General features: G+C 40.3%; 2 protein-coding genes across 2 annotated transcripts in view; one reads left to right on the forward strand and one right to left on the reverse strand.

Annotated features, from left to right (window-relative positions):
* Nucleotides 1-4,398, forward strand: part of LOC124596080 (esterase E4-like) — a 43,614-nt gene extending 39,216 nt beyond the window's left edge. Inside the window, exon 10 of the mRNA XM_047135063.1 lies at nt 4,026-4,398. Coding sequence (XP_046991019.1) covers nt 4,026-4,260 — 235 coding nt within the window. The 3' untranslated portion in view covers nt 4,261-4,398. The remainder of the gene's footprint in view (nt 1-4,025) is intronic.
* Nucleotides 4,399-4,639: 241 nt separating this feature from the next.
* On the reverse strand, nt 4,640-27,651 carry LOC124595193 (tRNA (adenine(58)-N(1))-methyltransferase catalytic subunit TRMT61A-like). Its single transcript, XM_047133815.1, has 2 exons — nt 26,586-27,651; nt 4,640-5,886 (listed from the first exon to the last, which is right to left on the reverse strand). Exon 1 carries the CDS (start codon nt 27,511-27,513, stop codon nt 26,620-26,622), a length of 894 nt encoding a protein of 297 aa, XP_046989771.1. The 5' UTR covers nt 27,514-27,651; the 3' UTR covers nt 4,640-5,886; nt 26,586-26,619.

The following is a 27,651-nucleotide window of genomic DNA, read 5'->3' on the forward strand; positions in this document are numbered from 1 at the left end:
CCCAATTCTATGTAGTACCTCCTCATTAGTTATGTGATCTACCCATCTAATCTTTAGCATTCTTCTGTAGCACCACATTTTGAAAGCTTCTTTTCTCCTCTTGTCTAAACTATTTATTGTTCGGGTTTCACTTCCATACATGGCTACACGCCATACAAATACTTTCAGAAAAGACTTCCTGACACTTTCTATACTTGATGTTAACAGATTTCTCTTCTTCATAAATGCTTTCCTTGCCATTGCCAGTCAACATTTTTTATCCTCTCTACTTCGACCATCATCAGTTATTTTGCTCCCCAAATAGCAAACCTCATCTACTACTTTAAGTGTCTCATTTCCTAATCTAATACCCTCAGCAACACTTGATTTAATTTGACTACATTGCATTATCCTCATTTTGCTTTTGTTGATGTTCATCTTATATCCTCATTTCAAGACATGTCCATTCTATTCAACTGCTCTTCCAGGTCCTTTGCTATCTCTGCCAGCCTCAACGGCAAACCTCGAAGGTTTTATTTCTTCTCCATGGATTTTAATTCCTACTCAAAATTTTTATTTTGTTTCCTTTACTACTTGCTCAATATACTGATTAAATAGCATTGGGGATAGACTACAACCCTGTCTCACTCCCTTCCCAAGCATTGCTTTCCTTTCATGGTCCCAGACTCTTATAACTGCTGTCTGGTATCTGCACAAATTGTAAATAGTGTTTCGCTCCCTGTATTTGATCCCTGCCACCTTCAGAATTTGAAAGAGAGTATTCCAGTCAACATTGTCAAAAGCTTTCTCTAAGTCTACAAATGCTAGAAAATGTAGGTTTGCCTTTCCTTCATCTATGTTCTAAGATTTGTTGTAGGGTCAGTATTGCCTCACGTATTCCAACATTCCTACGGAATTCAAACTGATCCTTCCTGAGGTCGGCTTCTACCAGTTTTTCCATTCATCTGTAAATAATTCGTGTTAGTATTTGCAGCCGTGGCTTATTAAACTGATAGTTTGGTAATTTTAACACGTGTATATATGTTACAAAGTCAGTATTCTTGATACCTTTGAAGTGCTTCTACAAGTTTAACTTTCACTTACAGAATAATTTATTGGTTTATTCTTTTTCTATGGACAAAGAGTAACAATTTTCAGCTGTTTTTATTAGGATGTTATATATTTTTTTGACATCCTGTCTATGTTTCTGATAAATTTATTGTCACTTTTAATTACTTCAAAAGCTACTTTCAACGATTTAAAAGCATATCTGCAATGTTTTTAGGTCATTCTGGTGTAGGCACAAACAGTATAGCTGTTGATTAATCATGTCCTAGAGGTGTCAGGTAATTGCCTTGTCATGTGAAGGTGCATGTTAAGAAAACAATGGTATATTTCAACATGATAACACTGCCCTCTTAAATGGAAAACTTTTATTGAAATTGGAATCTAATGAGCTGCTCACTACAATGTTATCTAGTATAAAGTTAAAAGATTAGTACAGTTTGTATGGAAAAATAACATGACATGTCACACTGGGTTTCCAGAAAAGAAAGACATTCCGTATGAACAGACTGAAGCAGAGAAATCAAATGACAGGAAACCAAGGCATCAATAGTGAAGGAAGGAAGGAAGGAAGGAAGGAAGGAAGGAAAGGCCTGAAACTGAGATGAGATGTTAAAAGAACATGGTTAGTTGTGAGATTAGTTATGTGAAAAATGGTATTTGACTGCCAGAAGCACATATTACTCTCTTTCTCTCTTTTTTCAGTTGATGTATCTTCTTTCTTTACGGTCCAGCAAATAAATGAGAAAATCCAAGTTACATCATAGTTCAGATTGTATGACAACATGTTGCACTTTAAGCCTCCAGCAGGTGCACCTATGTACAAAGTGCGCCAACTATAAACAACATTGTCTTGTACTGTTCCATTGCGAGACCACATCTATTCCATCAGTATTGCTTCAGCTAACACAGTGATAAGCTGTTTTATGTCCCAGGGGGCATCAGTAATATACGCTGAAGCACCAAAGAAACTGGTACAGACATGCGTGTTCAAAGGCAGAATACGGCGCTTTGTTCATTAGTGCCTATATAAGACAACAAGTGTCTGGAGCAGTTATTAGATTGGTTACTGCTGCTACAATGGGAAGTTATAAAGGTTTAAGTGAGTTTGAATGTGGTGTTATAGTCGCCGCACGTGTGATGGGGCACAGCATCTCTGAGGCAGCGAAAAAGTGGGGATTTTCCCATACGACCATTTCATAAGCATACCGCGAATGTAAGGAATCTGGTAAAACATAAAATCTTTGACATCAGTGTGGCTGGAAAAAAGATCCTGCAAGAACGGGACCAACGACGACTGAAATGGATCATGACGGAAGTGAAACCCTTCTGCAAATTGCTGCAGATTGCAATGCTGAGCAGCCCACATGTCCAGAATTGCTACAGAGTGGCTCCAGGAACACTATCCTTCAGAGCTTAAACACTTTCACTGCCACCAAACTCCCTAGATATGAACATTATTGAGCATATCAGGGATGCCTTACAACATGCTGTTTAGAAGAGATCTCCACACCTTTGTGTTCTTACGGATTTATGGACAGCCCTGCAGGATTCATGGTGTCAATTCCCTCCAGCACTACTTCAGACATTAGTCGAGTCCATACCACGTCATGTTGCAGCACTTCTGTGTGCTAGCAGGGGCCCTGCACGATATTCAACAGGTGTACCAGTTTCTTTGGCCTCTTAGTGTAAAACAGCGAGCTAGGTGAGAAAAAAATGTACAATTCATACAAGAAAATGACCCAGATTACAAGGTAGCAGCACAGTCTCACAATGAAGCAGTTCTCAATGAGATAATTAGTAAAAGAATAAGCATTTAGATGGGATCTGATGCAGTTGTGCTGTTTTATGCTTCAAGAGGGTCGTTATTGTGGGGTAACACTTGTAAGCGGCAACAGAGTGATATAACGAAAGTTTATTTTGTTATTTACTTATACAGTGCTTTAGCTCATATAATGTAATTTCATTTTATTGCTGTTTTATTAAACTGTGATTTTTCACATACATGTTCACCTTGGTAATATAAAGACAGCTATTCTTTACATTTGTATAAAGTACACTGTGCGCCTGCTCATGTTACGAAAAATGGTGCGTCCACTCGAGAGTTAATAGAGTAGCTAAAACTGAGCAAAACCCCAGGACCAAGTGAAGTCTCTATTAGGATCTCTGCAGTTTCTTCAGGAGTATTGGCTGTCCATTGACCAAAGAACTCTTTACAGTATTTAGAAGAGCACAGGTGTCACAGCATTTTGAAGACTACACATGTCACAGCAATGTACAAAACAAGATGGAAAAGCTGATCCATGGTACTACCATTTTACATCATTCACACTCCACTCCTACTGAGCAAGGTGGCAAAGCAGTAAGGCATGGCATGTACATGGGAGGACAACATTTCCAGCCACCATCTGGCCATCCAGATTTAGGTTTCCTGTGATTTCCCTAAATTGCTTAAAGCAAATGCTGGGATGATTCCTCTGAAAGGGCATAGTCAATTTATTTCCCCATCCTTCCAAAATCTGAGCTTGTGCTTCGTCTCTTAATGATATGTTAGACATTAAACAATAATCTTCTTCCCTCTCACATTCAACTCCCACTGAGATGGTGAAAATGAAATTAGGGGAATAGCAGCTTACACAGAGATAATTGTTCACATGTATGGACTGTGGCTGTAACTGTAACAGGAAGAAACTTTAATGAATAGTGCCATGAAAAGTATTTGGTGCCACACACTATATAGCATATTCTAGAGCATAGTATACTCTAAATTGTAGATGTAGATGTACATTGGCAGTTGGTATGAAGAAGGAAATGACATATGGCCACTGTTCGATATGCTAATTAGTTTACATTTATGCAACATTTTTATTGACTGTTAAAATAACTTTTTAAAAACATAGTGTAACATTTTTTGTTCCTTGTAGTATTGATAGTATAATGTAACTACAATTATAGAAAACTTCTTGTGTTTATTGTTATAGGAATCCCACATCAGAGAAAACTGACCTTGTTAATGTCGATTGGAAAACACTCGATCTTTCAAATCCAGCATACCTGGAGATTGGCTCGGACCTGACGATGAAGCAGGGCTTGTACTACCAGGAACGCATGCAACTTTGGGACCGGCTGTTCCCTCTGCCCACCAGCACATCTGGAGCCAGGAGGAAGTCCAAACGTGTCCAGAAACATCAAAGCCAACGCAGACACAGTCTTTAATTTAGACATGTTATTACTGCAGTAATGAAGGACATTGCAACTGTATTAAAACAGAATTCACACTCTTTGTATGACTTAATCTAGCACTGCACCACTGTACAAGTTGATACAAGAATTAAATATATTAGATTATTTTTATTACTTTTTATTCATTTATATACAGTGTTTCTGCAAAGACGACTGGCAATATTCGAGGAAGTGCTTACTTGCTACTGAACATACGAGTACAGAGGGTGTATTTTCTACAGACACTATCAGAATGTGCAGAGAGAAAATTAGCCTAAAATATCAACTTAAAATGACAAACTGGCTGTTTTCTTTCTTTTTTCATGACAAAAATGTCTTGTAACTACAATGTTAACACATGCAGAAACTAGAACTATAACCACTTTGTCATACTCAACATTCTGATGGGTCAGGCTTTGCCTCAAAGTGGAAAAATAAGGATGTATGTGGCCAAAACATGTGTTTTGGAGTTTATTGTCGTTTCTACAAGGTGCAGTCAAACGGAAAGGTAATTTCCATGTACAGGCATTATTACTGGCTGTTGAGGCACTTATCCCACCTTGGCACAAGATTATGGATATCCTAGAAGAAGAACTTCTGAGGTTGAGCACGGATCCACTCTGTCACAGCTTGCTGCAGTTCTTTATCCGATCCACGGTGGTCCCACCTGAGATGTTTCTTGAGTGGGCCAAAATCATGGAAATCACAGGGACTCAAGCCAGGACTTTATGCGTGGTGGTCTAGCACTTCCCAATTACATAATGCGAAAAGATCCTATTTATGTTTGGCAACAAAGAAGATGTGAATTGTAATGCGAGAAGATAACGCACTTTGAGAGGTTCCCTGGCATTTATTCTTGATTGATAATTGCAGCTGACGAAGAATATCACAGTATTTGTTGGCATTTATTGTTTGTCCTTTGCGGAGGAACTCCACATCAGAGGCCCCTGCTCATCGAAGAACATAGTCAACATGACCTTAGCTGCTGAAGTTATTAAACAGATTTTCTTTGGTTTAGGTGAATCTGCTTGCTTTCACTGCACACTCTCACATTTGGATTCTGGCTGAAACAGTGGCTATACGGATACATCTCCGGCAATGACCTTGGAAAGAAATCATTATTCTCCTCCTGATATTGCACCAAATGGTTCAGTGACATTACCATTCTGTTGTGTTGCTGTTCCTCGGAAAAACATTTGGGGACCCACTGAGCACAAACCTTCCGTTAACCAAGTGTATTGCGCACAATGATGTGCATACTGTGATGGGACACATTTACTTGAGCACTAATGGTGTCCAATGCAACCCATCTACCAGTTTGAACGCAACTGTCAATAGCAGCAACTATCTCATCACGAATACGATTTGTCACCTGCCTGGGTCGTGCATTACCCATCAGTGTCTTTCCTGACACACACACACACACACACACACAAAATGCCAACATCACTTATGCACTGTTTTGCCTGAAACACACTTTGCACCAAAGACACCTGCATTTTTCTGTGTATGTCCATTGGATGCACACCTTCCACACAAAGAAAGTATACCACACTCTGCTGTTCTTCCTTGGTAACTTTCATCATTGGCACCTCCATTGGACATGGCATCACATCTTATCTGAGGGAGAGAAAGGAACAGTGACAAGTAACCAAACTCTGCTAATGTGTCACACTGTGCCTGTGCACAACAAATGTAACACTTATTATGGCCTACACATAGGTGGATAAAAACAGCATACAGGACTAACACTTTCTCAACACACTGTCCATAGGTCTGCAATTGGACCTTTTCATTTGACTGAAACCTATGTGTGCAAAAGATTTAACACTGGAAGACACTGATATACAATATAAGCAAGCAACCATCATTGATAACCACTTGAAATAATTAGGTTCTCAGTTTACTTTATACTGCCAATTTCTCAAGCAAATAAGATCATGAAACTAGGACAGTTTTTCCAAATTTAATTATTGTCAACAAAAAGAGTTAAAAATGAGGTAAATATGATTTCTGCTGAAAATTTTTTTCGGTAAGAAAGCACTGCTCCCCCCCCCCCCCCCCCCCCCACTACACACACAAAAATAAGTAATAAGATTACAGGAAAGCACGCAGGCGATCTGTCTTGCCAAGAAACATCCAAGCACACAATATCTGGCAACTAAGTAATAAATGATGACAAGCTATTCCGCAATCTGGAAAGAGTTTTATCACAAGCATGTGTGTATAACAACATGGTTTCTCGACACACAAAAAAATGGTCACTTCTAAAAATAAATAGATTGCTTGTCATGGGAAACTAGTTCCTCAGGCCATTACTGATATGTTCAACCAGAACAGGTATCTTCCACGTAGAAGGCTCAGTTTGGCTCGTATATAAGTCATTTTCAGTTACACCACCGAAAATATTATATTTACTCATCAAGCAGAGAATATACATTTGTGAATACTGTTAATGAAATATCAAAAGGCAGCAGTTTTCAGGTGGGAGAATGAAGAAAGATAAATCACATGTGATAAGATACAATGTTGATGCAGCATTGGATCCCCCAAATTCTTTCCACCAATAATGGTATTCATTCCTATTGATCCACTTCCTCCCTCACCATCACACACTTTAGCATTTTATTTTCACACAGGCTGCTGATCCTCAACTTACCAGATCTCCCCTCCTCCTCTCTTCCTTTATCCCAACACATGCATACTCATATACCTCATCCGTCCCTTTTCTCCCATGTTTCTGTACGTTTTTAATGTAATTGTGCATATTTTATGTTGTTTCACACATTTTTGCATATCTGTGCCTGTTTTTGCGTGCCTTTCCTCTTATCCAGCTCCCCTCACAACCATCTAACATTTTATTTTGCCCATTTCTGTGACATTACTGTTTCCCCTATGTCATCCCTACCACAATGGACCACTGCTCCATCTTTCTGCTCCAGTTCAGAAAGTCCCTTTCTCTTGCTAAAACCCAGTCCCAAATCCTGTTTCTTCTTAAATGCTGTATAAACCATGGAATCCACCCCCCACCCCCGAAGTCCCAACCATAAACATTCCCTACTCTGAATGCCACCTCTCCTTTCACAGTTGTCTTCACCTTTTCAGATTGAAAAACCTGGTACTCCAAAAAAGTATCTCCATGTGTAGGCATCTCAGAACCACCTCTGCTCCCTCTGCAAGGTACTACTGCTACTGTGTAGTCCCTACCACATACATCATATATCTGAAATTGAATCCCTTGCTCTCCAGCACCTGGAGGAGCGTTCCAGACACCCTCTCCATAAGTTATCCAACCTGCTGCCATCCCACTGTCGCCTCAGGGCACCACTATCCAATCCCTATCTTACCCACAGCATTCCTCCTTGTCAACCCTTCAATCACACAAAGCCTGCCTAGTTGACCTTTCAAACTTGCCACATCACTCAAAAAACTCTAACGAAACTCTACAAATCCAGAGTTGAAACATTCCCATAAAACTGTTGTTAACCTTTCTACCAAAACCCTCAGCCTCAAAGAAGTTTCAGTCCTATCCAAAAGCCTCACCTTTAGCCCCACAGCCAAATTTAACCAAGTTTGACCTGTCAAAGACCTACTATCCTTCTTCCAATCCCTGCAGTGGAAACACTTCTTTGCCACAAATTCCTCCAATCAAAGCCAACCTATCCCAACACTGAATCACACCTCTCCCAGTTCAGACCACCATCCAACTGTGATCCCCTCCACCTCACCACCTGCTGGTCATCTTCCAGGAATTCCTTGACACCACTATCCTCCTCCAGATCCTTCCTCATAACACCAACCTTTCAATAGAAGAGAGGACAGCCATACACAACCTCAAAACAAATCCTGAACTTATCATCCGATGTGCAGACAAATATTCCACCACTGTTGTTATGAATCGTAGTGACTACTTGGGAAAAGGCCTCTGCTAATTATGTGACTCCTCCACTTACAAACTCTGCCAGTGATCCACCCCAAAAGTCCAACATAACCCCCAATGCCTGCTTAACACCTTAGGCCCTTTCTAGAACCTCTCCCCTAAATCCATTTCCCTCCTCACCTCTATGACACCCTGCACATCTGCCCTCTACATGCTACCCAAAACCCACAAGGCGAACAATTCTGGATGCCCCACTATGGTAGGTTATTCTGCCCCCACTGAAATACTTTTGGCCATCATTGATCAACGTCTCCAACCAACTGCCTGTAATCTAGCCTCCTGTCTCAAAGATGCCAACCACTCCTTGACCTCCTTGGATCCCTACTCATCACTGTTGACACTACCTCCCTATAAACCAACATCCCTCTTGCCCATGGTTCTACCGCTACTGAACACTACCTTTCCCCACGTCCTTCAGACTCCATACCCACTACCTCATTCCTCACACCATACTAACTTTATCCTAACTCACAACTATTTCTCCTTTGAAGGGAAGTTATACAAACAAATGTGCAGCACAGTCACGGGCATTGGGTGGCACCTTCCTATGCCAACTAGAGGAGACCTTCCTAGCCTCCCAAAATGCATACCCCCTAGTCTCGTTCAGGCTCACTGGTGATATCTTCATGATGTGGACTCAAGGCCAAGACACCCTACCTTCATTCCTTCACAGTCTCAACTCTTTCTCTCTCATCCCCTTCACTTGGTCCTCCCCAACCCTGCATGTAACCTTCCTGAATATTGACCTCTTCCTCTCTGATGGCTCCATCCACACCTCTGTCCACATAAAACCCACCAACCACCAACAGTATCTGCATTTCAACAGATGTCATTCCTTCCACACCAAAAAAATCCCTCCCGTACAACCTGGCCACCTGGGGAGGGCGTATCTGCTGTGACAAAAAAATCCCTTGCTCAGTACGCTGAGGGTCTCACCAAAGCCTTCACAGATAGGGACTACCCCAGATCAAGTTCACAAACAGGTCTCCCATGCCACTTCCCCTCATACCCCAAATCCTTCCACCACCCCTAGGAACCAAACACAAAGGAATGCCTCCTTCATTACCCAATACCAACTTGGACTGGAACAACTGAATCACATCCTTTGCCAGGGCTTTGATTACCTATCACCACGCCCTGAAATGAAGAGCATTCTACCCAAGATCCTTCACACCACTCTTTTAAAGTGGTATTCTGTTGCCCACCCAACCTCCACATCCCAGTCCTTCCTTATCCCAACACCCTGCCAGAAGGATCGTGCAAGACCTGTCCAATCTACTCACCCAGCACTTCTTATTTCAATTCTGTCACAGGCTTATCCTACCCCACCAGAGGCTGGGCCATATGTGAAAGTACCCATGTCATATAGGTATGACATGTCATATTGGTATGACTACCAACCAGCTGTGCACCAGGATGAATGGCCACTGCCAACTGTCGCGAAGGGCAAAGTAGACCGCCTAGTGGCACCACATGCAGCTCAACATAACAAGCTTGGCTTCAATGGCTGCTTCACTACCCGAGCCCATCTGGATCCCCTTCCACCACCTGCTTTTCTGAGCTGCGCAGATGGGAGTTATCCTTACAACGCATTCTCCGCTCTCGAAATTATCCCCGCCTCAACCTACGGTAACATACCATCCCCATACCCTCCACCCAATGCACCTGCCCATCTTTCCCTGCTCCTGTCCTTTCTTGCTCCGTTCCACCTCCTCCTCCCCCCCCCCCCTCTCTACCCCACAGCCTCCCAGCACTACACCTGTTGGCAGTCTAGTCTCTGCACACTCCGCCAGACAGCATTTTTCTCTTCCCCCACCCATACACCACTACCCCTTCCCTGTTCTCTCCAGATTCCTGCTTCCATTGTGTGTGACAGCTGCATTCCAATTCGAGCTGCCAGAGGTGGCAGTTAACATGTGCATGAGGTGTGCTTGCTTGTGTGAATTAATATGTGTGGATGTATATGTGTGTGTTTCCTTTTCTGATGAAGGCTGTGGCTGAAAGCTAATGTATAAGTGTCTGTTAGTTGTGTCTGTCTGCAACTTAACATGTCATCTTTACAGTAAGCAGCAATCAATCTTTTCCTTACATTGCAGATAAAATGTTTTATTGAATAGAATTTATTCAAAGCTACTACTCCCTAAATATGAACAAAACCTTAACACACTATCAACAGACTCCACTCTTAAGGAAAAATCAATCACCATGACACATTATTACTTAAAACACTAGAAGAATACTTTTGTTGTACATTCAATTATGTCTACTTATTAAAAAGATAAATACAGTGCCCTTCTTCAATCAAACAAGTGTTTACATTCATCCCAAGTCATTTATATGTCTGTGACTCCTAATACTCCTTTACTGATGATTAACATTCAAGCTATTTTATTACAGAATAACTCAATTACATAAAATAGGGTAATAAAATGTATGGCAGTGTGCCAAGGTATAAGACTTGGGAGTTGTCATAAGAAGTAACGGTTCCAAACATCCAAATAATGAAGATGCAAATGCTATATGGAGGCAGAAAAGTTTTGTACAAATGGGTAATGGCAGATTGGACTGGTCCAGGTTAGAGAGAGGAGTGCAACAGGGCAATTCACTTTCCCCATTACTTTTTATTGCACTTGTGGATGTGATTATAATGCCAGTCAAGGAATTTAAAGAGTAGCAGTTGACAGTAAACAACAAGAGGCAACTGTAGCAATGATTATGAGTAGGACACTTGCCTAGGGCAACCTGACACTATATGGAGAGAAAATTGAATGTGTGGAAGCTCTCAGTTAGCCGGGAAGTATAATATCAAAAAATGGAACAGACACACTAGAAGTACAGAACAGAGTAAGATAGGGATCTAAATTTTTTCATGAACTTTGGAACCTTGTGGGGGGCAAGGTAGTTACTGTGAGAGGCAAATGGACCACGTTTGAAATGTATCTCCTGCCCAAATAACTTACAGGAATGAAGCCAGATGACATCACCGAAAGTCACTGGTATTTCGAAAGGAGCACACCCTTTTGTGCTCCCGTTGAAATATCGGCAGTTGTTGACAATGTTATCCAGCTGCACTCCCATAAGTTACTTGAACACTGCATATGCCATGAGAATCTCAGGTCTCGTATCTCCAGCAGATAATGATATACAGCCTGGAGTGCTGTGTAATTAACAATGGAGATTTGAGCAAGTTACAGGCAGGTGAAATAAAGTTTCTGTCACCAGCCCTGCAGAAGACTAGCAGAGATAAAATTAGGAATGAAGACGTCAGAGGAGATGTTCAAGTGGATCTGTCAATGACTCAGAGACTGAGTACTGCATGGTTCAAGTAGTCTGAACACGTGAAGGGGGTGAGGGATAACCACTTGCCAAAACAATACTTTGATAGAAATATGCAGGGGAAAAGACCAATAGGACAATCCAGAAAAACATGGCTGGATCAGATTCAGGAAGATCTGAAGAGGGTAGGACAAACTATAAAATGACTGACAAAAAAGTGGGACAGTTTTGCAATCTAAAGCCCTAATATACAGCTCACTTAAAAAAAAAAAAGTCTACTGTAATTTGGCAGCTGTCTAATAGAACCGTAGTTTTAAAAAAAATATTGTGACTCAATTCCTGCAAAATTAAACAGGTGATGAATGTCAAGTGCCTGACATGTGCATGTGCCAGACCTGGGCTGATGCGCCACTGTGGCCACTGGTCTACTTCACCTCTGTTTCCTGAAAGAGTTCTGTCACCCCACAACAGCCAGATGGCACTACTCATTCTTCCCTTTTCTTGTTATTTCTTAGCATCACATAGTAGTGGTTTTGTTGGAATGAAACAAAACAAGTGGTGACATGAATTTCCAAATCCTTAATTCCGACCTTGCCATAACAATAAAACATTTAATTCCACAATAGACCCGTGAAAGATATCTGGGAAAAGGAGAAGATACCAGAGAATTGAAAGACGGGAATCATACACACATTACACCATAAAGATGCATGTAGCTACAGAGAATTATCCCAGCAATCAGTCACATACAATATTCTCTCACGGCTCCTTCTAAACAGAATCAGCAAAAATACAGGAAGCTATATCAGCAAATACCAAGCAAGACTTAGAATAGGAAGGTCAAGTGTTGGGACATACGTACAACCTGAGAATGATCTCATAAATCAGGAAGCTACGAAAAAAGCAAACAATCTTGAAAATCTTGAATTTTAAGAAGATATGCAACAAAAAAGACAAACACTTTTTAACCTCTTAGAGAAATTTGGTGTGGCACCTAAGACCAGAGAACTGCTCAAGGGGAGACAAACCCAAAGCTTAAAGTTTGATTCCAGAAAGAGCTGTTGGAACCTTTTGAGATCAACACAGGAGTGAGACGTGGTAATGGACTCTCACCAGTGCTATTTAAGTTAGTTTTGAAGAAGAAGAAAAAGTATGTGAATGGAGAGAACAATGACAGAAAGAAAGTGTAACAACAGGCAAAAGGCTGGATTACAAGAAGCACAATCTGAAGATAGACTGCTTATTTTTCATTGATGATATGGTGAACCCAAGTGGAAGAGAAGATTGGGCTAAGAGGAGGATGTAAAAGCTACATGAAGACAACCAAAATACAGGCCTGAAAATTTCCTATACAAAGACTTGTGATGAATATGGTGACAGTCTGGAAAACATCACATGGAATAATTAATATGGTGGAGAAATCAAATAATTGTGGGAGTGGCTACAGCCAAAGTGACAATATAAAGAACCTGATAAAAAGAGGATTAAAAAATAGAATTAGCTTACAAGCTCACACAATACATTTACAATATAAAATTAATAGCCATTAACACTAAACTGAGGGACTACAGCACAGTGACAAAGCCAGAAGTACAGTACACATCCAAGAGTCTAACACACAATAAAAAAACAGAAACTGAGGAGATTTTAAAAATAGAGAGGAAATTATTAAGGAGGATATTGGGCTATGGAAAGGAAGGTGGCATCTGGAAGACAAGCAGGAATGAGGAGCTGTATGCACAGACCAATGAGTTGACAAATCGAATGAGCAAAAGACAGCTTACGTTTGCTAGGCATATCTGTATTATGAGAGACAGAACATTGCGCAGGACGATATGGGTGAATACCAAGAAATGCAAGACCACTATGACATGGATGAAAGAAATTTCAGAAGACTTAGAATACAAGTCATGTTGGGCACAAATGTTTACAAAAGAGGAATGACAACTCATGAAGAATTCAGGAAACACAAGAAACAGCAAAATGGAATGAAGAACAGAATTTAATGTCCTGTTGACAATGTGGCCATAAAGAAACAGCAGAAGACCCACTGACAAAAGAGGGAGCTAGGAATAAGAATATGGAAACTGTAGGAAGCAGAAAAGGATAAGCTAAACATGGGCCACAAACACCCAAATGAAAATATAAATTAAAAAGAAACACAGGGAAGAGTCTGCATGCCTTACAACACACAGCTACCTGCTTGGATATCTGCGTACCTTACAACAAATGCGCCTGTCTAATTTCAATGATGTCAAGCTGCTAGTGCTCCATTCAAATTATGGAAACTGTATTTCAGTTATAGCCAGATACTACACATACATATTGAAATAATTTAATAATAATAATAATAATAATAATAATAATAATAATAACACATGTAACCCCCACACAATAATTCAGGTGTTTTGTTTGTTGTTCAGTCCTGACCACTTTAGCACTGTCTTGTTTCTCTTTTTTGTTCAACTTGTTCATTGAGATATATGGATTTATGGCAGAAAGCATATTTCGAACACCCATCTTCTTTCTTGGTGCAGTGAGTGACTGGCAGCTTTGCTTCCAACACTACATGCTTCAGTAGTAAATCTCTATCCCATTTCACTTAGTCATGCATGTTACTAGCACAGGTGACATTCGTGGTATAAATGACACACTCCAATAGTGCAAGACCAGTGAATCTCCATCAGCCACTTTGCTAAAATTTAATCCAGCTCCAAAAAGGGTGCTATCCATCAGAGGATGCAGCCTGCAGTATCATGCTACACACAGTTTACCTAAAGCAAGGCCTTTCCCGTGCCATGAGTAATAAGAGAAATGCGATGATCCTTCATCTTCAAAAATCAGGATTAGCACATATACTGTGCTCATGCAGATACAACTGTGTTTAGGAAGAGGCTGTACTTTCACAGAATTGCATAATGAATATGATTCATACATAGCTACAAAAACATTTGATGTCTACACATACCAAATCTTCCTCCAGGAATTTGCTTCCAGATATCAGGCATAGCTGTACTGGGTAAATTTACAGAATTGTAAAACAGACATATTTCAATTTTATTCCAAGAATTCACTTCCAGATGTGCAGTCAACCTGTCAAAACTAACAGCTTCATATGGGAGAAAGGACAACAGTGTCATTTCTGATATTGTGACATTGCACCATTGTGTCATTATAGATAATCTATCCTTCCTCCATACTCTGCAATAAAGCTGAGAAATGCTTGACACAGGGTACTTTCCACACCAATAATTAAAAAAAAAAAAGAATACATAATAAGTATTTACAAAATAAGAATAGCTATCCTAATGTACCTTCCACAGATTCGAAATGAAATTGCCCTTGTGGATGTGGAATCAGTAAAAAAACTTGTCACAACATATTAAATGTTCAACACACTTAAGTGCATATAACAATTCTTAGGCCACACATCATCAGATTAAAAAAATAAAGTAACATTTTACAGCACTTATTTACAATGACAGCATTAGTCCACAAAATTTGTACGGAAGTCACATTGTATGCTATGTTCACATTATGTGATATTATTAACAATATACACATAACATTCGGTTCTGCTAAGAAATTCATAACTGGAGTGGAAGGAGATGGCCACCAATAAATCCTTTAGATTCTTCTCAAACTGACTCTACTATCAGTTAAATATTATATGGTTGCTGGAATGTTATTGAAAATGTATACTGCTGAATAATGTACACCTTTCTGAACCAAAGTAAGTGAATCTAAATTTTTGTGGAAGTCACTCCTATTTCTAGTATTGTAATTAGTTTAATATTGTCTACATAATACCTAAGGGGCTGTAGTATATTCCTTCATTCCTCAGTTAATACAATTCTTAAAACTTTGTATTAAGGTTTTTCAATACTTGGGGCACACTTCCATGGACCCCTATTAGCCACATTATTATGAGTTCCATACACTTGAGTACTAGTCTAGAATTGCTTATACGAGTGTTTTGTATAATTAACGCATTTTCCCAATATCCTACAAATGACTCAAACTCTGCCACCTGCTTTACTGATAACTGAGCCTATTGTTGTTGGGTCTTCAGTCTGAAGACTGGTTTGACGCAGCTCTCTATGCTACTCTAGCCTGTGCGAGCCTCTTCATCTCCCAATAACTACTGCAACCTGCATTCTTCTGAATCTGTTTACTGCCTTCATCTTTTGGCCTCCCTCTATAATTTTTAACCATCCAATACTAAATTGGTGATCCCTTGATGTCTCAGAATGTGTCCTATCAACCAACCCCTTCTTTTGGTCAAGTTATGCCACAAATTTCTTGTCTCGACCCAATTCTATTCAGTGCTTCATCATTAGTTACGTGATTGACCCATCTAATTTTCAGCAGTCATATATTTCAAAAGCTTCTATTCTCTTTTTCTCTAAACTGTTTACCAACCATGTTTCACTTCCATACATGGCTACATTCCAGACAAACACCTTCAGAAAAGACTTAACTTCTATTCTTAAGAAACATTTTTCTCGACATTGCCAGTCTACATTTTATATCCTCTGTACTTCAGCTCTCATCAGTTATTTTGCTGCACAAACGGCAAAATTCATCCACTATTTTAAGTGTATCTATTCCTATCCTGATTCCCTCAGCGTCACCTGAATTAATTCAATAGTCTTCCATCTGGTGTGCAAGATGTATGAGACGGGTGAAATACCATCAGACTTCAAGAAGAATGTAGTAATTCCAATTCCAAAGAACACAGTTGCTGACAGTTGTGAAAACTACCGAACTATCAGTTTAATAAGTCATGGTTGCAAAATACTGACATGAATTATTTACAGAAGAATGGAAAAACTGGTAGAAGCCGACCTTGGGAAAGAGACAGATTGAGCCTACGTGATCTCATTTCCCTACAAATTGCAATACCTATGATTTTTATGAGTTTACTGATTCCAGCTGCAACTTATTGATATTTTAGTTATAGGTTACTACATTTCTGCATTTTGTGAAGTACACAATTTTATATTCCTGAATATTCAAAGCAAGCTGCCAGTCTCTGCAACGCTTTGAATATAAATATGCGTGAATTTTTTCCAGATAGTACATCATTATAGATAACTGCATACTCTATGGAAAGTTGGAAGTTACTACCAATTTCGCCTGCCAGGTCATCAATATAAAACATCAACATTAAAACTGCAGGTAATGTGAGATCAAATCAGTACCAATATTCAAAGCCAAAATAGTTGTAAAAACAATATACACAGAGTTACAATTGAAATTCAGCCAAAATTGTCATAACAACAATACATACAGAGTTCCAATTGAAATTTCAGTTCCAGAAAGCAAGTCGACTGTTGTATTTGAAGTTGAGCTTATAAATGGTCAACAATAAGCAGCTAACTGCCAATCCAATATTTCCTGTTGTGGGCCAATTCCAAAATCAGATATTGGACTGTAAAGTGTACACAGGAAAAGATATATACTGGATCGCAATATAATAATGACAGAAAGTAGACTGAAGTTTAAGAGATTAGTCCAGAAGGATCAATGCACAAAGAAGTGGAATACTAAAGTACTGAAGAACGATGAGAAGCGTTTGAATTCCTCTCACGATACTGAATACCACATGAGGCAGTTCGGTTGAAGAGGAATGAACATATCCAAAAAGGGCAATCACAGAAGTTGTGAAGAAAAACACAGCTACAAAGAAACCTTGGGTAACAGAAAAAGTATTTCAATATTAAGAGAAGGATGGGTTACTAGTCATCATGTAGAGGAGATTGTGAGTAGCAAACAGGCAAAAAACAGCTACACATTTTAGCTCTCGGCCAAAAGGCCTTCTTCTACTGTAGAAAACATACACACATTCATGCAATCACAATTCACACACATGGTTGGAATGTAGAAGGTGGTAACTGATTGGATAGACACAGCAAGGGAGATCTGTTTTTGTACAAGGTTGGGAAGGTAATTTTGGTCTGTGGACACCTCATTGAGACCTTTGATATACACTCCTGGAAATGGAAAAAAGAACACATTGACACCGGTGTGTCAGACCCACCATACTTGCTCCGGACACTGCGAGAGGGCTGTACAAGCAATGATCACACGCACGGCACAGCGGACACACCAGGAACCGCGGTGCTGGCAAATGCGCAGCATTTGTGCACCGCCGCCGTCAGTGTCAGCCCTTTGCCGTGGCATACGGAGCTCCATCGCAGTCTTTAACACTGGTAGCATGCCGCGACAGCGTGGACGTGAAGCGTATGTGCAGTTGACGGACTTTGAGCGAGGGCGTATAGTGGGCATGCGGGAGGCCGGGTGGACGTACCGCTGAATTGCTCAACACGTGGGGCGTGAGGTCTCCACAGTACATCGATGTTGTCGCCAGTGGTCGGCGGAAGGTGCACGTGCCCGTCGACCTGGGACCGGACCGCAGCGACGCACGGATGCACGCCAAGACCGTAGGATCCTACGCAGTGCCGTAGGGGACCGCACCGCCACTTCCCAGCAAATTAGGGACACTGTTGCTCCTGGGGTATCGGCGAGGACCATTCGCAACCGTCTCCATGAAGCTGGGCTACGGTCCCGCACACCGTTAGGCCATCTTCCGCTCACGCCCCAACATCGTGCAGCCCGCCTCCAGTGGTGCCGCGACAGGCGTGAATGGAGGGACGAATGGAGACGTGTCGTCTTCAGCGATGAGAGTCGCTTCTGCCTTGGTGCCAATGATGGTCGTATGCGTGTTTGGCGCCGTGCAGGTGAGCGCCACAATCAGGACTGCATACGACCGAGGCACACAGGGCCAACACCCGGCATCATGGTGTGGGGAGCGATCTCCTACACTGGCCGTACACCACTGGTGATCGTCGAGGGGACACTGAATAGTGCACGGTACATCCAAACCGACATTTATTTATTTATTTATTTATTTATTTATTGTTCCGTGGGACCACATTTAGGAGAAGTCTCCATGGTCATGGAACGAGTCAATACATGAAATTATAACACGATTGTAGAAACAGATAAATGAAATATAAGAAACATATTCAGGCGACAAGTCGTTAGTTTAAATAAAGAAAATCAAAAATGTACACTGGAATTTGCTTAATTTTGTATCTCTTCCAGGAGCTCCTCGACAGAATAGAAGGAGTGAACCATGAGGAAACTCTTCAGTTTAGACTTAAAAGTGTTTGGGCTACTGCTAAGATTTTTGAGTTCTTGTGGTAGCTTATTGAAAATGGATGCAGCAGAATACTGCACTCCTTTCTGCACAAGAGTCAAGGAAGTGCATTCCACATGCAGATTTGATTTCTGCCGAGTATTAACTGAGTGAAAGCTGCTAACTCTTGGGAATAAGCTAATATTGCTAACAACAAACGACATTAAAGAAAATACATACTGTGAGGGCAATGTCAAAATTCCCAGACTATTGAATAGGGGTCGACAAGAGGTTTTCGAACTTACACCATACATAGCTCGAACAGCCCGTTTTTGAGCCAAAAATACCCTTTTTGAATCAGAAGAATTACCCCAAAAAATAATACCATATGACATAAGCGTATGAAAATACGCGAAGTATACTACTTTTCGTGTTGAAATGTCACTTATTTCAGATACTGTTCTAATGGTAAATAAAGCGGCATTTAGTTTCTGAACAAGATCCTGAACATGGGCTTTCCACAACAGCTTACTATCTATCTGTACGCCTAGGAACTTGAACTGTTCCGTCTCGCTTATAACATGCCCATCCTGTCTGATTAAAATGTCAGTTCTTGTTGAATTGTGGGTTAGAAACTGTAAAAACTGAGTCTTACTGTGATTTAGCATCAAATTATTTTCCACAAGCCACGAACTTATATCATGAACTACATTATTTGATAATGTTTCAATATTACACACAAGATCCTTCACTACCAAGGTGGTGTCATCAGCAAACAGAAATATTTTTGAATCACCTGTAATACTAGAAGGCATATCATTTACATAAATAAGGAACAGCAGTGGCCCCAGCACCGACCCTTGGGGAACGCCCCATTTAACAGTGCCCCATTGGGACTGAACATCATTACCACTCTCAATATTGCGGAGGATTACCTTCTGCTTTCTGTTCTTAAAGTAGGAGGCGAACCAATTGTAAGCTACTCCCCTTACTCCATAATGTTCCAACTTCTGCAGTAATATTTTGTGGTCAACACAGTCAAAAGCCTTCGTTAAATCAAAGAAAACACCTAACGTTCGCAACCTTTTATTTAATCCGTCCAAAACCTCACAGAGAAAAGAGACTATAGCATTTTCAGTTGTTAAAACCGTTTCTAAAACCAAACTGTACATTTGACAGCAAATTATGTGAATTTAAATGCTGCAGTAACCTTGTATATACAACCCTCTCAATAACTTTAGCAAACACTGATGGCATAGAAATAGGTCTATAATTGTCAACAATATCCCTGTCTCCCTTTTTATAAAGTGGCTTCACTACCGAGTACTTTAATCGGTCAGGAAACCGACCACTCCTAAAGGAAAAGTTACAGATATGGCTAAGTACTGAGCTAACATACGTGGAACAATACTTCAGTATTCTGCTAGATACCCCGTCATATCCATGAGAGTTCTTGGTCTTTAGTGATTTAATTATTAACTCAATCTCCCTCTTGTCAGTATCATGGAGGAGCATTTCAGGTAACAGTCTCGGAACACTTTTTTCTAAGAGCGCTATATGATTCCCTGTTGGGACTAGGTTTCTATTTAGTTCACCTGCTATATTCAGAAAGTGATTATTAAGTACTGTACATATATGCGACTTATCAGTAACACGGACATCCCCACTACGCACTGATTCTATATTCTCGACCTGTCTCTGCAGACCAGCCACTTCCTTTACGACTGACCATATGGTTTTAATTTTATCCTGAGACTTAGCTATTCTATCTGCATACCACATACTTTTTGCCTTCCTAATAACTTTTTTAAGCACCTTACAATACTGTTTGTAATGGGCTGCTGCATTTAGATTTTGACTGATTCTAACGTTTTGATATAATTGCCACTTTGTTCTACAAGATATTCTTATCCCTTTAGTCAGCCACCCAGGCTGCCTGTTTGTGCTAGTACCCTGTTTTGAACGTTCTAACGGAAAGCAACTTTCAAAGAGCACGAGAAAAGTCTTGAGGAAAGCATTATATTTATCGTCTACTGTATCAGCACTATAAACATCTTGCCACTCTTGTTCCTTGATAAGGTTTACAAAAGTCTGTACAGCAACTGGATCAGCTTTCCTAAAACGTTGGTAACTATATTTAACATGTGTTGCAGCACAAAAAACTTTTAGACTTAAAATTTGTGCATCATGATCTGAAAGGCCATTCACCTTTTTGCTAACAGAATGCCCTTCTAATAACCCATCGTTCTACCATTCCTAGACCGGCAAGGGAACTTACCGTTCCAACAGGACAATGCACGTCCGCATGTATCCCGTGCCACCCAACGTGCTCTAGAAGGTGTAAGTCAAGTACCCTGGCCAGCAAGATCTCCGGATCTGTTCCCCATTGAGCATGTTTGGGACTGGATGAAGCGTCGTCTCACGCGGTCTGCACGTCCAGCACGAACGCTGGTCCAACTGAGGCGCCAGGTGGAAATGGCATGGCAAGCCGTTCCACAGGACTACATCCAGCATCTCTACGATCGTCTCCATGGGAGAATAGCAGCCTGCATTGCTGCGAAAGGTGGATATACACTGTACTAGTGCCGACATTGTGCATGCTCTGTTGCCTGTGTCTATGTGCCTGTGGTTCTGTCAGTGTGATCATGTGATGTATCTGACCCCAGGAATGTGTCAATAAAGTTTCCCCTTCCTGGGACAATGAATTCACGGTGTTCTTATTTCAATTTCCAGGAGTGTACTTGGGGGAGAAGGTGTTGAGGTTCTGGAGGAACGTGGATAGGGTATCCTCACCCTCAATCAAGATTATTTTTCATTTTATTTATTTACATGCCAAGTTCCATTGGACCAAATTGAGGAGCAAATCTCCAAGGTCATGGAATGTGTCATTACATGAAATTACAACATAAAAGTAATAACAGATAAAAATAAAATGCTTATGAACCTGAAAAAAGTCAAACCATAAGTTTAAGTAAATGCGATCAACAGTACAACAAGAATCAGCTTAATTTTTCAAGGAACTCCACGACAGAATAGAAGGAGTGACCTTGAGGAAACTCTTCCATTTCGATTTGAAAGCGTGTGGATTACTGCTAAGAGTTTTCAATTCTAGTGGTGGCTTATCAAAAATCGATGCAGCAGTATACTGCACACCTTTCTGCACAAGAGTTAAGGAAGTCCTATCCAAATGCAGGTTTGATTTCTGCCGAGTATTAACTAAGTGAAAGCTGCTTATTCTTATGAATAAGCTAACATTGTTAACAAAGAAATGAAAGAATATATATATTGTGAGGCCAATGTCAAAATATCCAGAGTCGTGAACAGCGGTCGACTTATTGCCTGAATATGTTTTTTATATTTCGTTTTATCTGTTTTTACTATCGTGTTATAATTCCATGTACTGACTCGTTCCATGACCATGGAGACTTCTCCTTAATTTGGTCCCACGGAACAATAAATAAATAAATAAAAGGCCAACCACCCTTTTACTAACAGAATGCCCATCTAGTAATGAAGAACGAGTAAAAATGTAGTCTACAGCTATGCTATTGTTCCCCTGCACCCTAGTTGGAAAAAACACAGTCTGCGTCAGATTATATGAATTTTGGAGATCTACCAACATCCTTTTTCTTGCACCATCATGTACAAAATTTATATTGAAGTCACCAATATAACTAATTTCTGGTACTTCCTATAATGTGAATCCAGCTTGAGCAGAAATGCTCTGAAGTCAAAGTTAGGAGACGTATAAACAACAACAATTAGAAGTTTAGTTTCACTAAATTCAACTGCCCCTGCACAACATTCAAATATCTGTTCAGTGCAGTGCCGTGATACACCTATGGACTCAAATGGAATACTCCATGAAAAACAGCCAACTAATCTGTATCCTCGTAAAGGAAGCCTCTGAATTGTCAAATTATTTAAGCGGTGCTCCAATATATTAACAATTTCAGAGTCAACATCTATAAGAAGTTCACTAACTTTATCTCTAATACCTCTTATATTCTGATGAAATATGCTAATTTCTTCTCTAATTGGAAACATGACATCCTCTGAAGGTGAGCCCTTAGAGGGACTTCCTTTAAGCAGGTATACCAATCAGCTGACTTGAAACTAAAAAAGGTGCAGCTCTAGCACCATCTGCTATACAAATTTTTCCGTGAGTGATCCCACCACCAACCACTACACAGTCACCTATAAGCTTTGCCAGCCTCCCTTTCCCAAACCTATTGAAGCGCAGGCCATACCTAGTGAAATCTGATCTACTGGTAAGACTCATCAATATGTCATCAACGAATCTGAACCAGGTGAGGGGTTTCGGATTCTGCATGGTTAGGAAGGATTCCCCTAGATTGACCATGAATAGGTTGGCATAGGATGGTGCCATGCACGTGCCCATTGCTGTATGACAGAACTGGTCATAGATGATGTCTTTAAAGTAACTGTCGGTGAGGATATGCTTGGTCATGATGACCAGGAAGGAGGTTGTGGGTTTGGAGTCAGCTGGGCATTTGGAAAGGCAGTGCACAATAGCAGCAAGGCAATGGGCATTATGGATATTAGTGTGGAGGGAGGTTGTATAAACAGTGACGAGCAGGGTGCTGCATGGTAAAATATACGAAGAAATGTTACACCTTACCTGTCACAGATTAAATACAACAGTGGAGTACTTATATCCACCATGAAAATGGTAGATGATATCAGAGAAACAGTTCTTTCATGGATATTGTTAATCTAAGCATATAGTACACACTTGTAAATAGATCACATGGTACACAATGAAATCATTTAAATAATTTCATACTGTGTTTGCTTTGTCTTTCCTAGAGGTAGAGGACAATACCCAAGATGTAAGTCAAACTGAAATTTTACTCACGAGAGACTGTGTAAATGAAACAACAGTATGAGCAATTAGTATATTCTTTGAAGTATGGTGTCACATGTTGCGTAGTTGATGTATACGATGTTTCTGTTTGTACATTTTAGTTGTAGAAGTTGATCTATGTTTTTGTTTTTAATATATTGTATCCATAGTTCTTGTGAATGGTGTCTTACATTGTGTTGTCTACTATAACTACATTGATCTAGTGGCAATTACAATTCCTTCAAGGGAAATACTATTTTAGAACTTTACAGATTTTTTTGATGAGGATAAGATGACCAAAATGTAGTGTGGCCGTATGTCTACGTTATGTTGGAATGGTTGTGAGTTTACAAAGCCAACGAAACTGTCACAAAATAAAGCCATTTTTATTAAACAAAGGTTGTGGCGACAGTATATGCCGATGTATATCCTGAGACCTACACTATGTGATCAAAAGTATCCGGACATCCCCAAAAACCTGCGTTTTTCATATAAGGTGCATTGTGCACCCACCTACTGCCAGGTACTCCATATCAGCAACCTCAGTAGTCATTAGACAAAATGAGAAAGCAGAATAGGGTGCTATGCAGAAATCACGGACTTTGAACATGGTCAGGTGACTGGGTGTCAGTTGTGTCATACGTTTGTATGTGAGATTTTCACACTCCTAAACATCCCTAGGTCCACTGTTGCTGATGTGATAGTGAAGTGGGAACGTAAAGGGACACGTACAGCACAAAAGCATACAGGCTGACCTCGTCTGTTGACTGACAGAGACCGCCACCAGTTGAAAAGGGTCGTAATGTGTAACAGGCAGACATTTATCCAGACCATCACGAAGGAATTCTAAACTGCATCACGATCCACTGCAAGTACTATGAAAGTTAGGTGGGAGGTGAGAAAACTTGGATTTCATGGTCGAGCAGCTGCTCATAAGTCACATATCACGCCGGTAAATGCCAAGCACCACCTCGCTTGGTGTAAGGAGCATAAACATTGTATGATTGAACAGTGGAAAAATGTTGTGTGGAGTGACGAATCACAGTATGCAATGTGGTGACCTGTTGGCAGGGTATGGGTATGGCAAATGCCCAGTGAACATCATCTGCCAGCTTGTGTAGTGCCAACAGTAAAATTCGGAGGTGGTGGTTTTATGGTGTTGTCATTTTTCATGGAGGAGGCTTGCACCCCTTGTCGTTTTGTGTGACACTATCACAGCACAGGCCTACATTGATGTTTTAAGCATTTTCTTGCTTCCCACTGTTGAAGAGCAATTCGTGGATGGTGATTGCATCTTTCAACAAGATCGAGTACCTGTTCATAATGTAAGGCCTGTGGTGGTGTGATTACATGACAATAACATCCCTGTAAGAGACTGGCCTGCACAGAGTCCTGACCCGAATCCTGTAGAACACCCTTGGGATGTTTCGGAATGACGACTTCGTGCCATGAATCACTGACCAACATTGATACCTTTCCTCAGTGCAGCACTCCGAGAATGTATAATGTATGCCTGTGAAAGTGGAAGCTCCCATCAAGGCTCAGGGTGGGCCAACACCATAGTGAATTCCAGCATTATCGATGGAGGGCGCCATGAACTTGTAAGTCCATTTTCAGACATGTGTATGGATACTTTTGATCACATAGTGTATGTTAGACTGGAGTGTGACAAGTTTGTTTACGAGATGAATGTGTCATGACAATATTACTTCTTTTCTAAATACATGTAGTGCATTCAAAAGTTACATTTATGTCCTTCATGAAGATCCCTAATCCCACCCTGTGGTTTGATATTTTCAAGTTCATAATAACACCATGCCCACACAGAACCCTGTATTGTCAGTTTTTACTCTGTGTGTTTTTTTTTTTTTTTTTTTTTTTTTTTTTGTTTTTTTAATTACGTCATAAATTCGTTATATGTTTGCCTTGATGAGGATGTCATCAGTCTAACAGCAAGGTATTGCTTTGTTAACTAATCTATTATGGACTTACGTTGCATGAGTGGGGTTGTAACTTGAAGCAAAGATAAATTTGCAAGACTGTATTGCATGGCATGGCCATTGGGTGTGGAGGGCTGCTGAAGTTCAGTGAACACCCCCCCCCCCCCCCCCCCCCCCCGTGACTAAACTGATCTGTAGCATGTCGAATGTCTAAATTTGCTCCATATTTAACACACTTCCACTGAAGTGCCATTACTGAACATGTCTTCATACAAGATGATTCGAGTTTCTGTTTGGACTGTATGAAACATTTAAGGGTTCATCTGCTCCAAGTGTTACATCAGCTTCCATAGGTGCACAAAATAAAGGTAAGTTATCTAATGCCTACATTTGTTTTCTTCAAACCACTTCTCACTCCATGGTGGTCTAAGTGCAGGGTGGGCTCACATCTTTATGATCCATGTGGCCTCCACTTAAAATGTCAGTGTTGACATATCAATCCTACTGATGCAGCAAAGTAATCAATGCATGAATGAGTTGGAACAGCAGCAGCATCTACAAAATTATACGCCAGCTTCATATGTACACAGTAGAAATGTAGCCATTAACTGATACATCACATCCATTCAAGACTTTGCACAACATTTGAAAGACAGAAGCCATATTAATGGAAGAAGAGTAAATGAAAATGGGGCTATTCATGATAATCAATGGTTTCCATGAAATTGTTTTAATGTATTATGACTGAAATGCATTTTCATTTATAAAGGTAAGTTTTTATTATTATTCGCAGTAGCTTGTTCTAGTTTGTTACTGAACTCAGTTCAGTCTGTATATTTTATACTGTTAGGTTAAGGAAACACTGCTTTATTCCTTTCACAATCGTATATTTCTACTACTTCGTACAATGCTCATGACTTTTAACTTATTTCATAACTTTTCTCTGGCGCTTAGATAACTATCAGTATTGGAAACCAAATGACTACTAAACAAATTCGAAGACTTATTACAGTTTTTACATTTTAACAACTTTTAGTCGATCGGGTTGTCAGCCATAAAAAAAAAATTTGTTGAGAGAAAATACTAATCCATTTTCTACCACTGATTGTGGTTAAACAACCACTGTTCCCCTGAAAAATTTAAACGTCTTACCACTTATGACGTTCACTACAGTGCAGTAAACAACTCAGTCTTGGCGAGGTGGTAGTGTCGCTGCTGTAATGTAGCCAGAATGTCCACACACCGAAAGTCCAGGTGAAGCAGTATTGTAAGTTTTTTGCGAGGTTGTTTCTTTTGCTCCTATATTCAAAATGGGCATGGCACGTACTTGCACATTCAGTTCTTTAAGCAAACATTCCATTGTCACTATCTCGAAAAATCCATTCTCACTCAAAGCCTTGCAAGTGTTTTGCACTTGCTCTATACACGGTGAAAATGATACAAATCTGCCGCCGATTTTTTTAAAAGCCGCAACTGCATAAGGTACTGCATCCCAAGGCTTCGGCAAGTCAAGGAATACTGCGTCTGCACGATTTGTAACAGCCGCCCCGAAACCATCCTCACAGACATCACGGTGTTCAACAGATACATACTCTGACAAACCATGTTCCTTAAACTCTTCCCGAACTACGTCGACTCTCGCAGCATGAAAATCATATGTAAACAAATGTCCTGATGGTTTTATTGTTCGGATCAAGGCGTGAGAGAGCGAGCCACTTCCAGTTCCTGCTTCAATAACTATGCTTCCCGGCTTTAGCTCCAACTGAAAAATTATCATGCTAATATCCGGTGTGTATATGATTTGTGTCCTATGAAGTAAAGTTAAAGTCCACAATTCCGGTGTTGGGTGAAGTACGTATACCCATCCTTTAGTTAATTTAACTTTGCTTCCAAATTTTTTACCAATTAGAGAATCTACTTTTAATGCGCCATAAACAGTTTGGAAAACATTTGACACAAGAGCCCCATTTTTATTTTTTATTTGTGGTGTCACTTTCAATGCATGCATACTGTTAACGTTTACATAAAGTATAACGGTATCGTCTTCTTCTATCACTTCTTTGAAGCGTGCGAAACTCATTTTCGTTGTGTGGTAAACACTGTTTCTCAACACTTACGCCTACGGAACACACAACACCAACTCAAATAACTTCGTCCTCAACAACTGTTTACATATTACACACGTGTTTTTGTACTTGTCAACTTTGCGCGTTGCGTC

This window comes from Schistocerca americana, chromosome 2 (assembly GCF_021461395.2).
Source record: "Schistocerca americana isolate TAMUIC-IGC-003095 chromosome 2, iqSchAmer2.1, whole genome shotgun sequence".
Classification (NCBI taxonomy): domain Eukaryota; kingdom Metazoa; phylum Arthropoda; class Insecta; order Orthoptera; family Acrididae; genus Schistocerca; species Schistocerca americana.

Excerpts from the sequence above, each read along its gene's own strand:
- LOC124595193 (XM_047133815.1), bottom strand. The coding sequence starts at position 27,513 with ATGAGTTTCGCACGCTTCAAAGAAGTGATAGAAGAAGACGATACCGTT.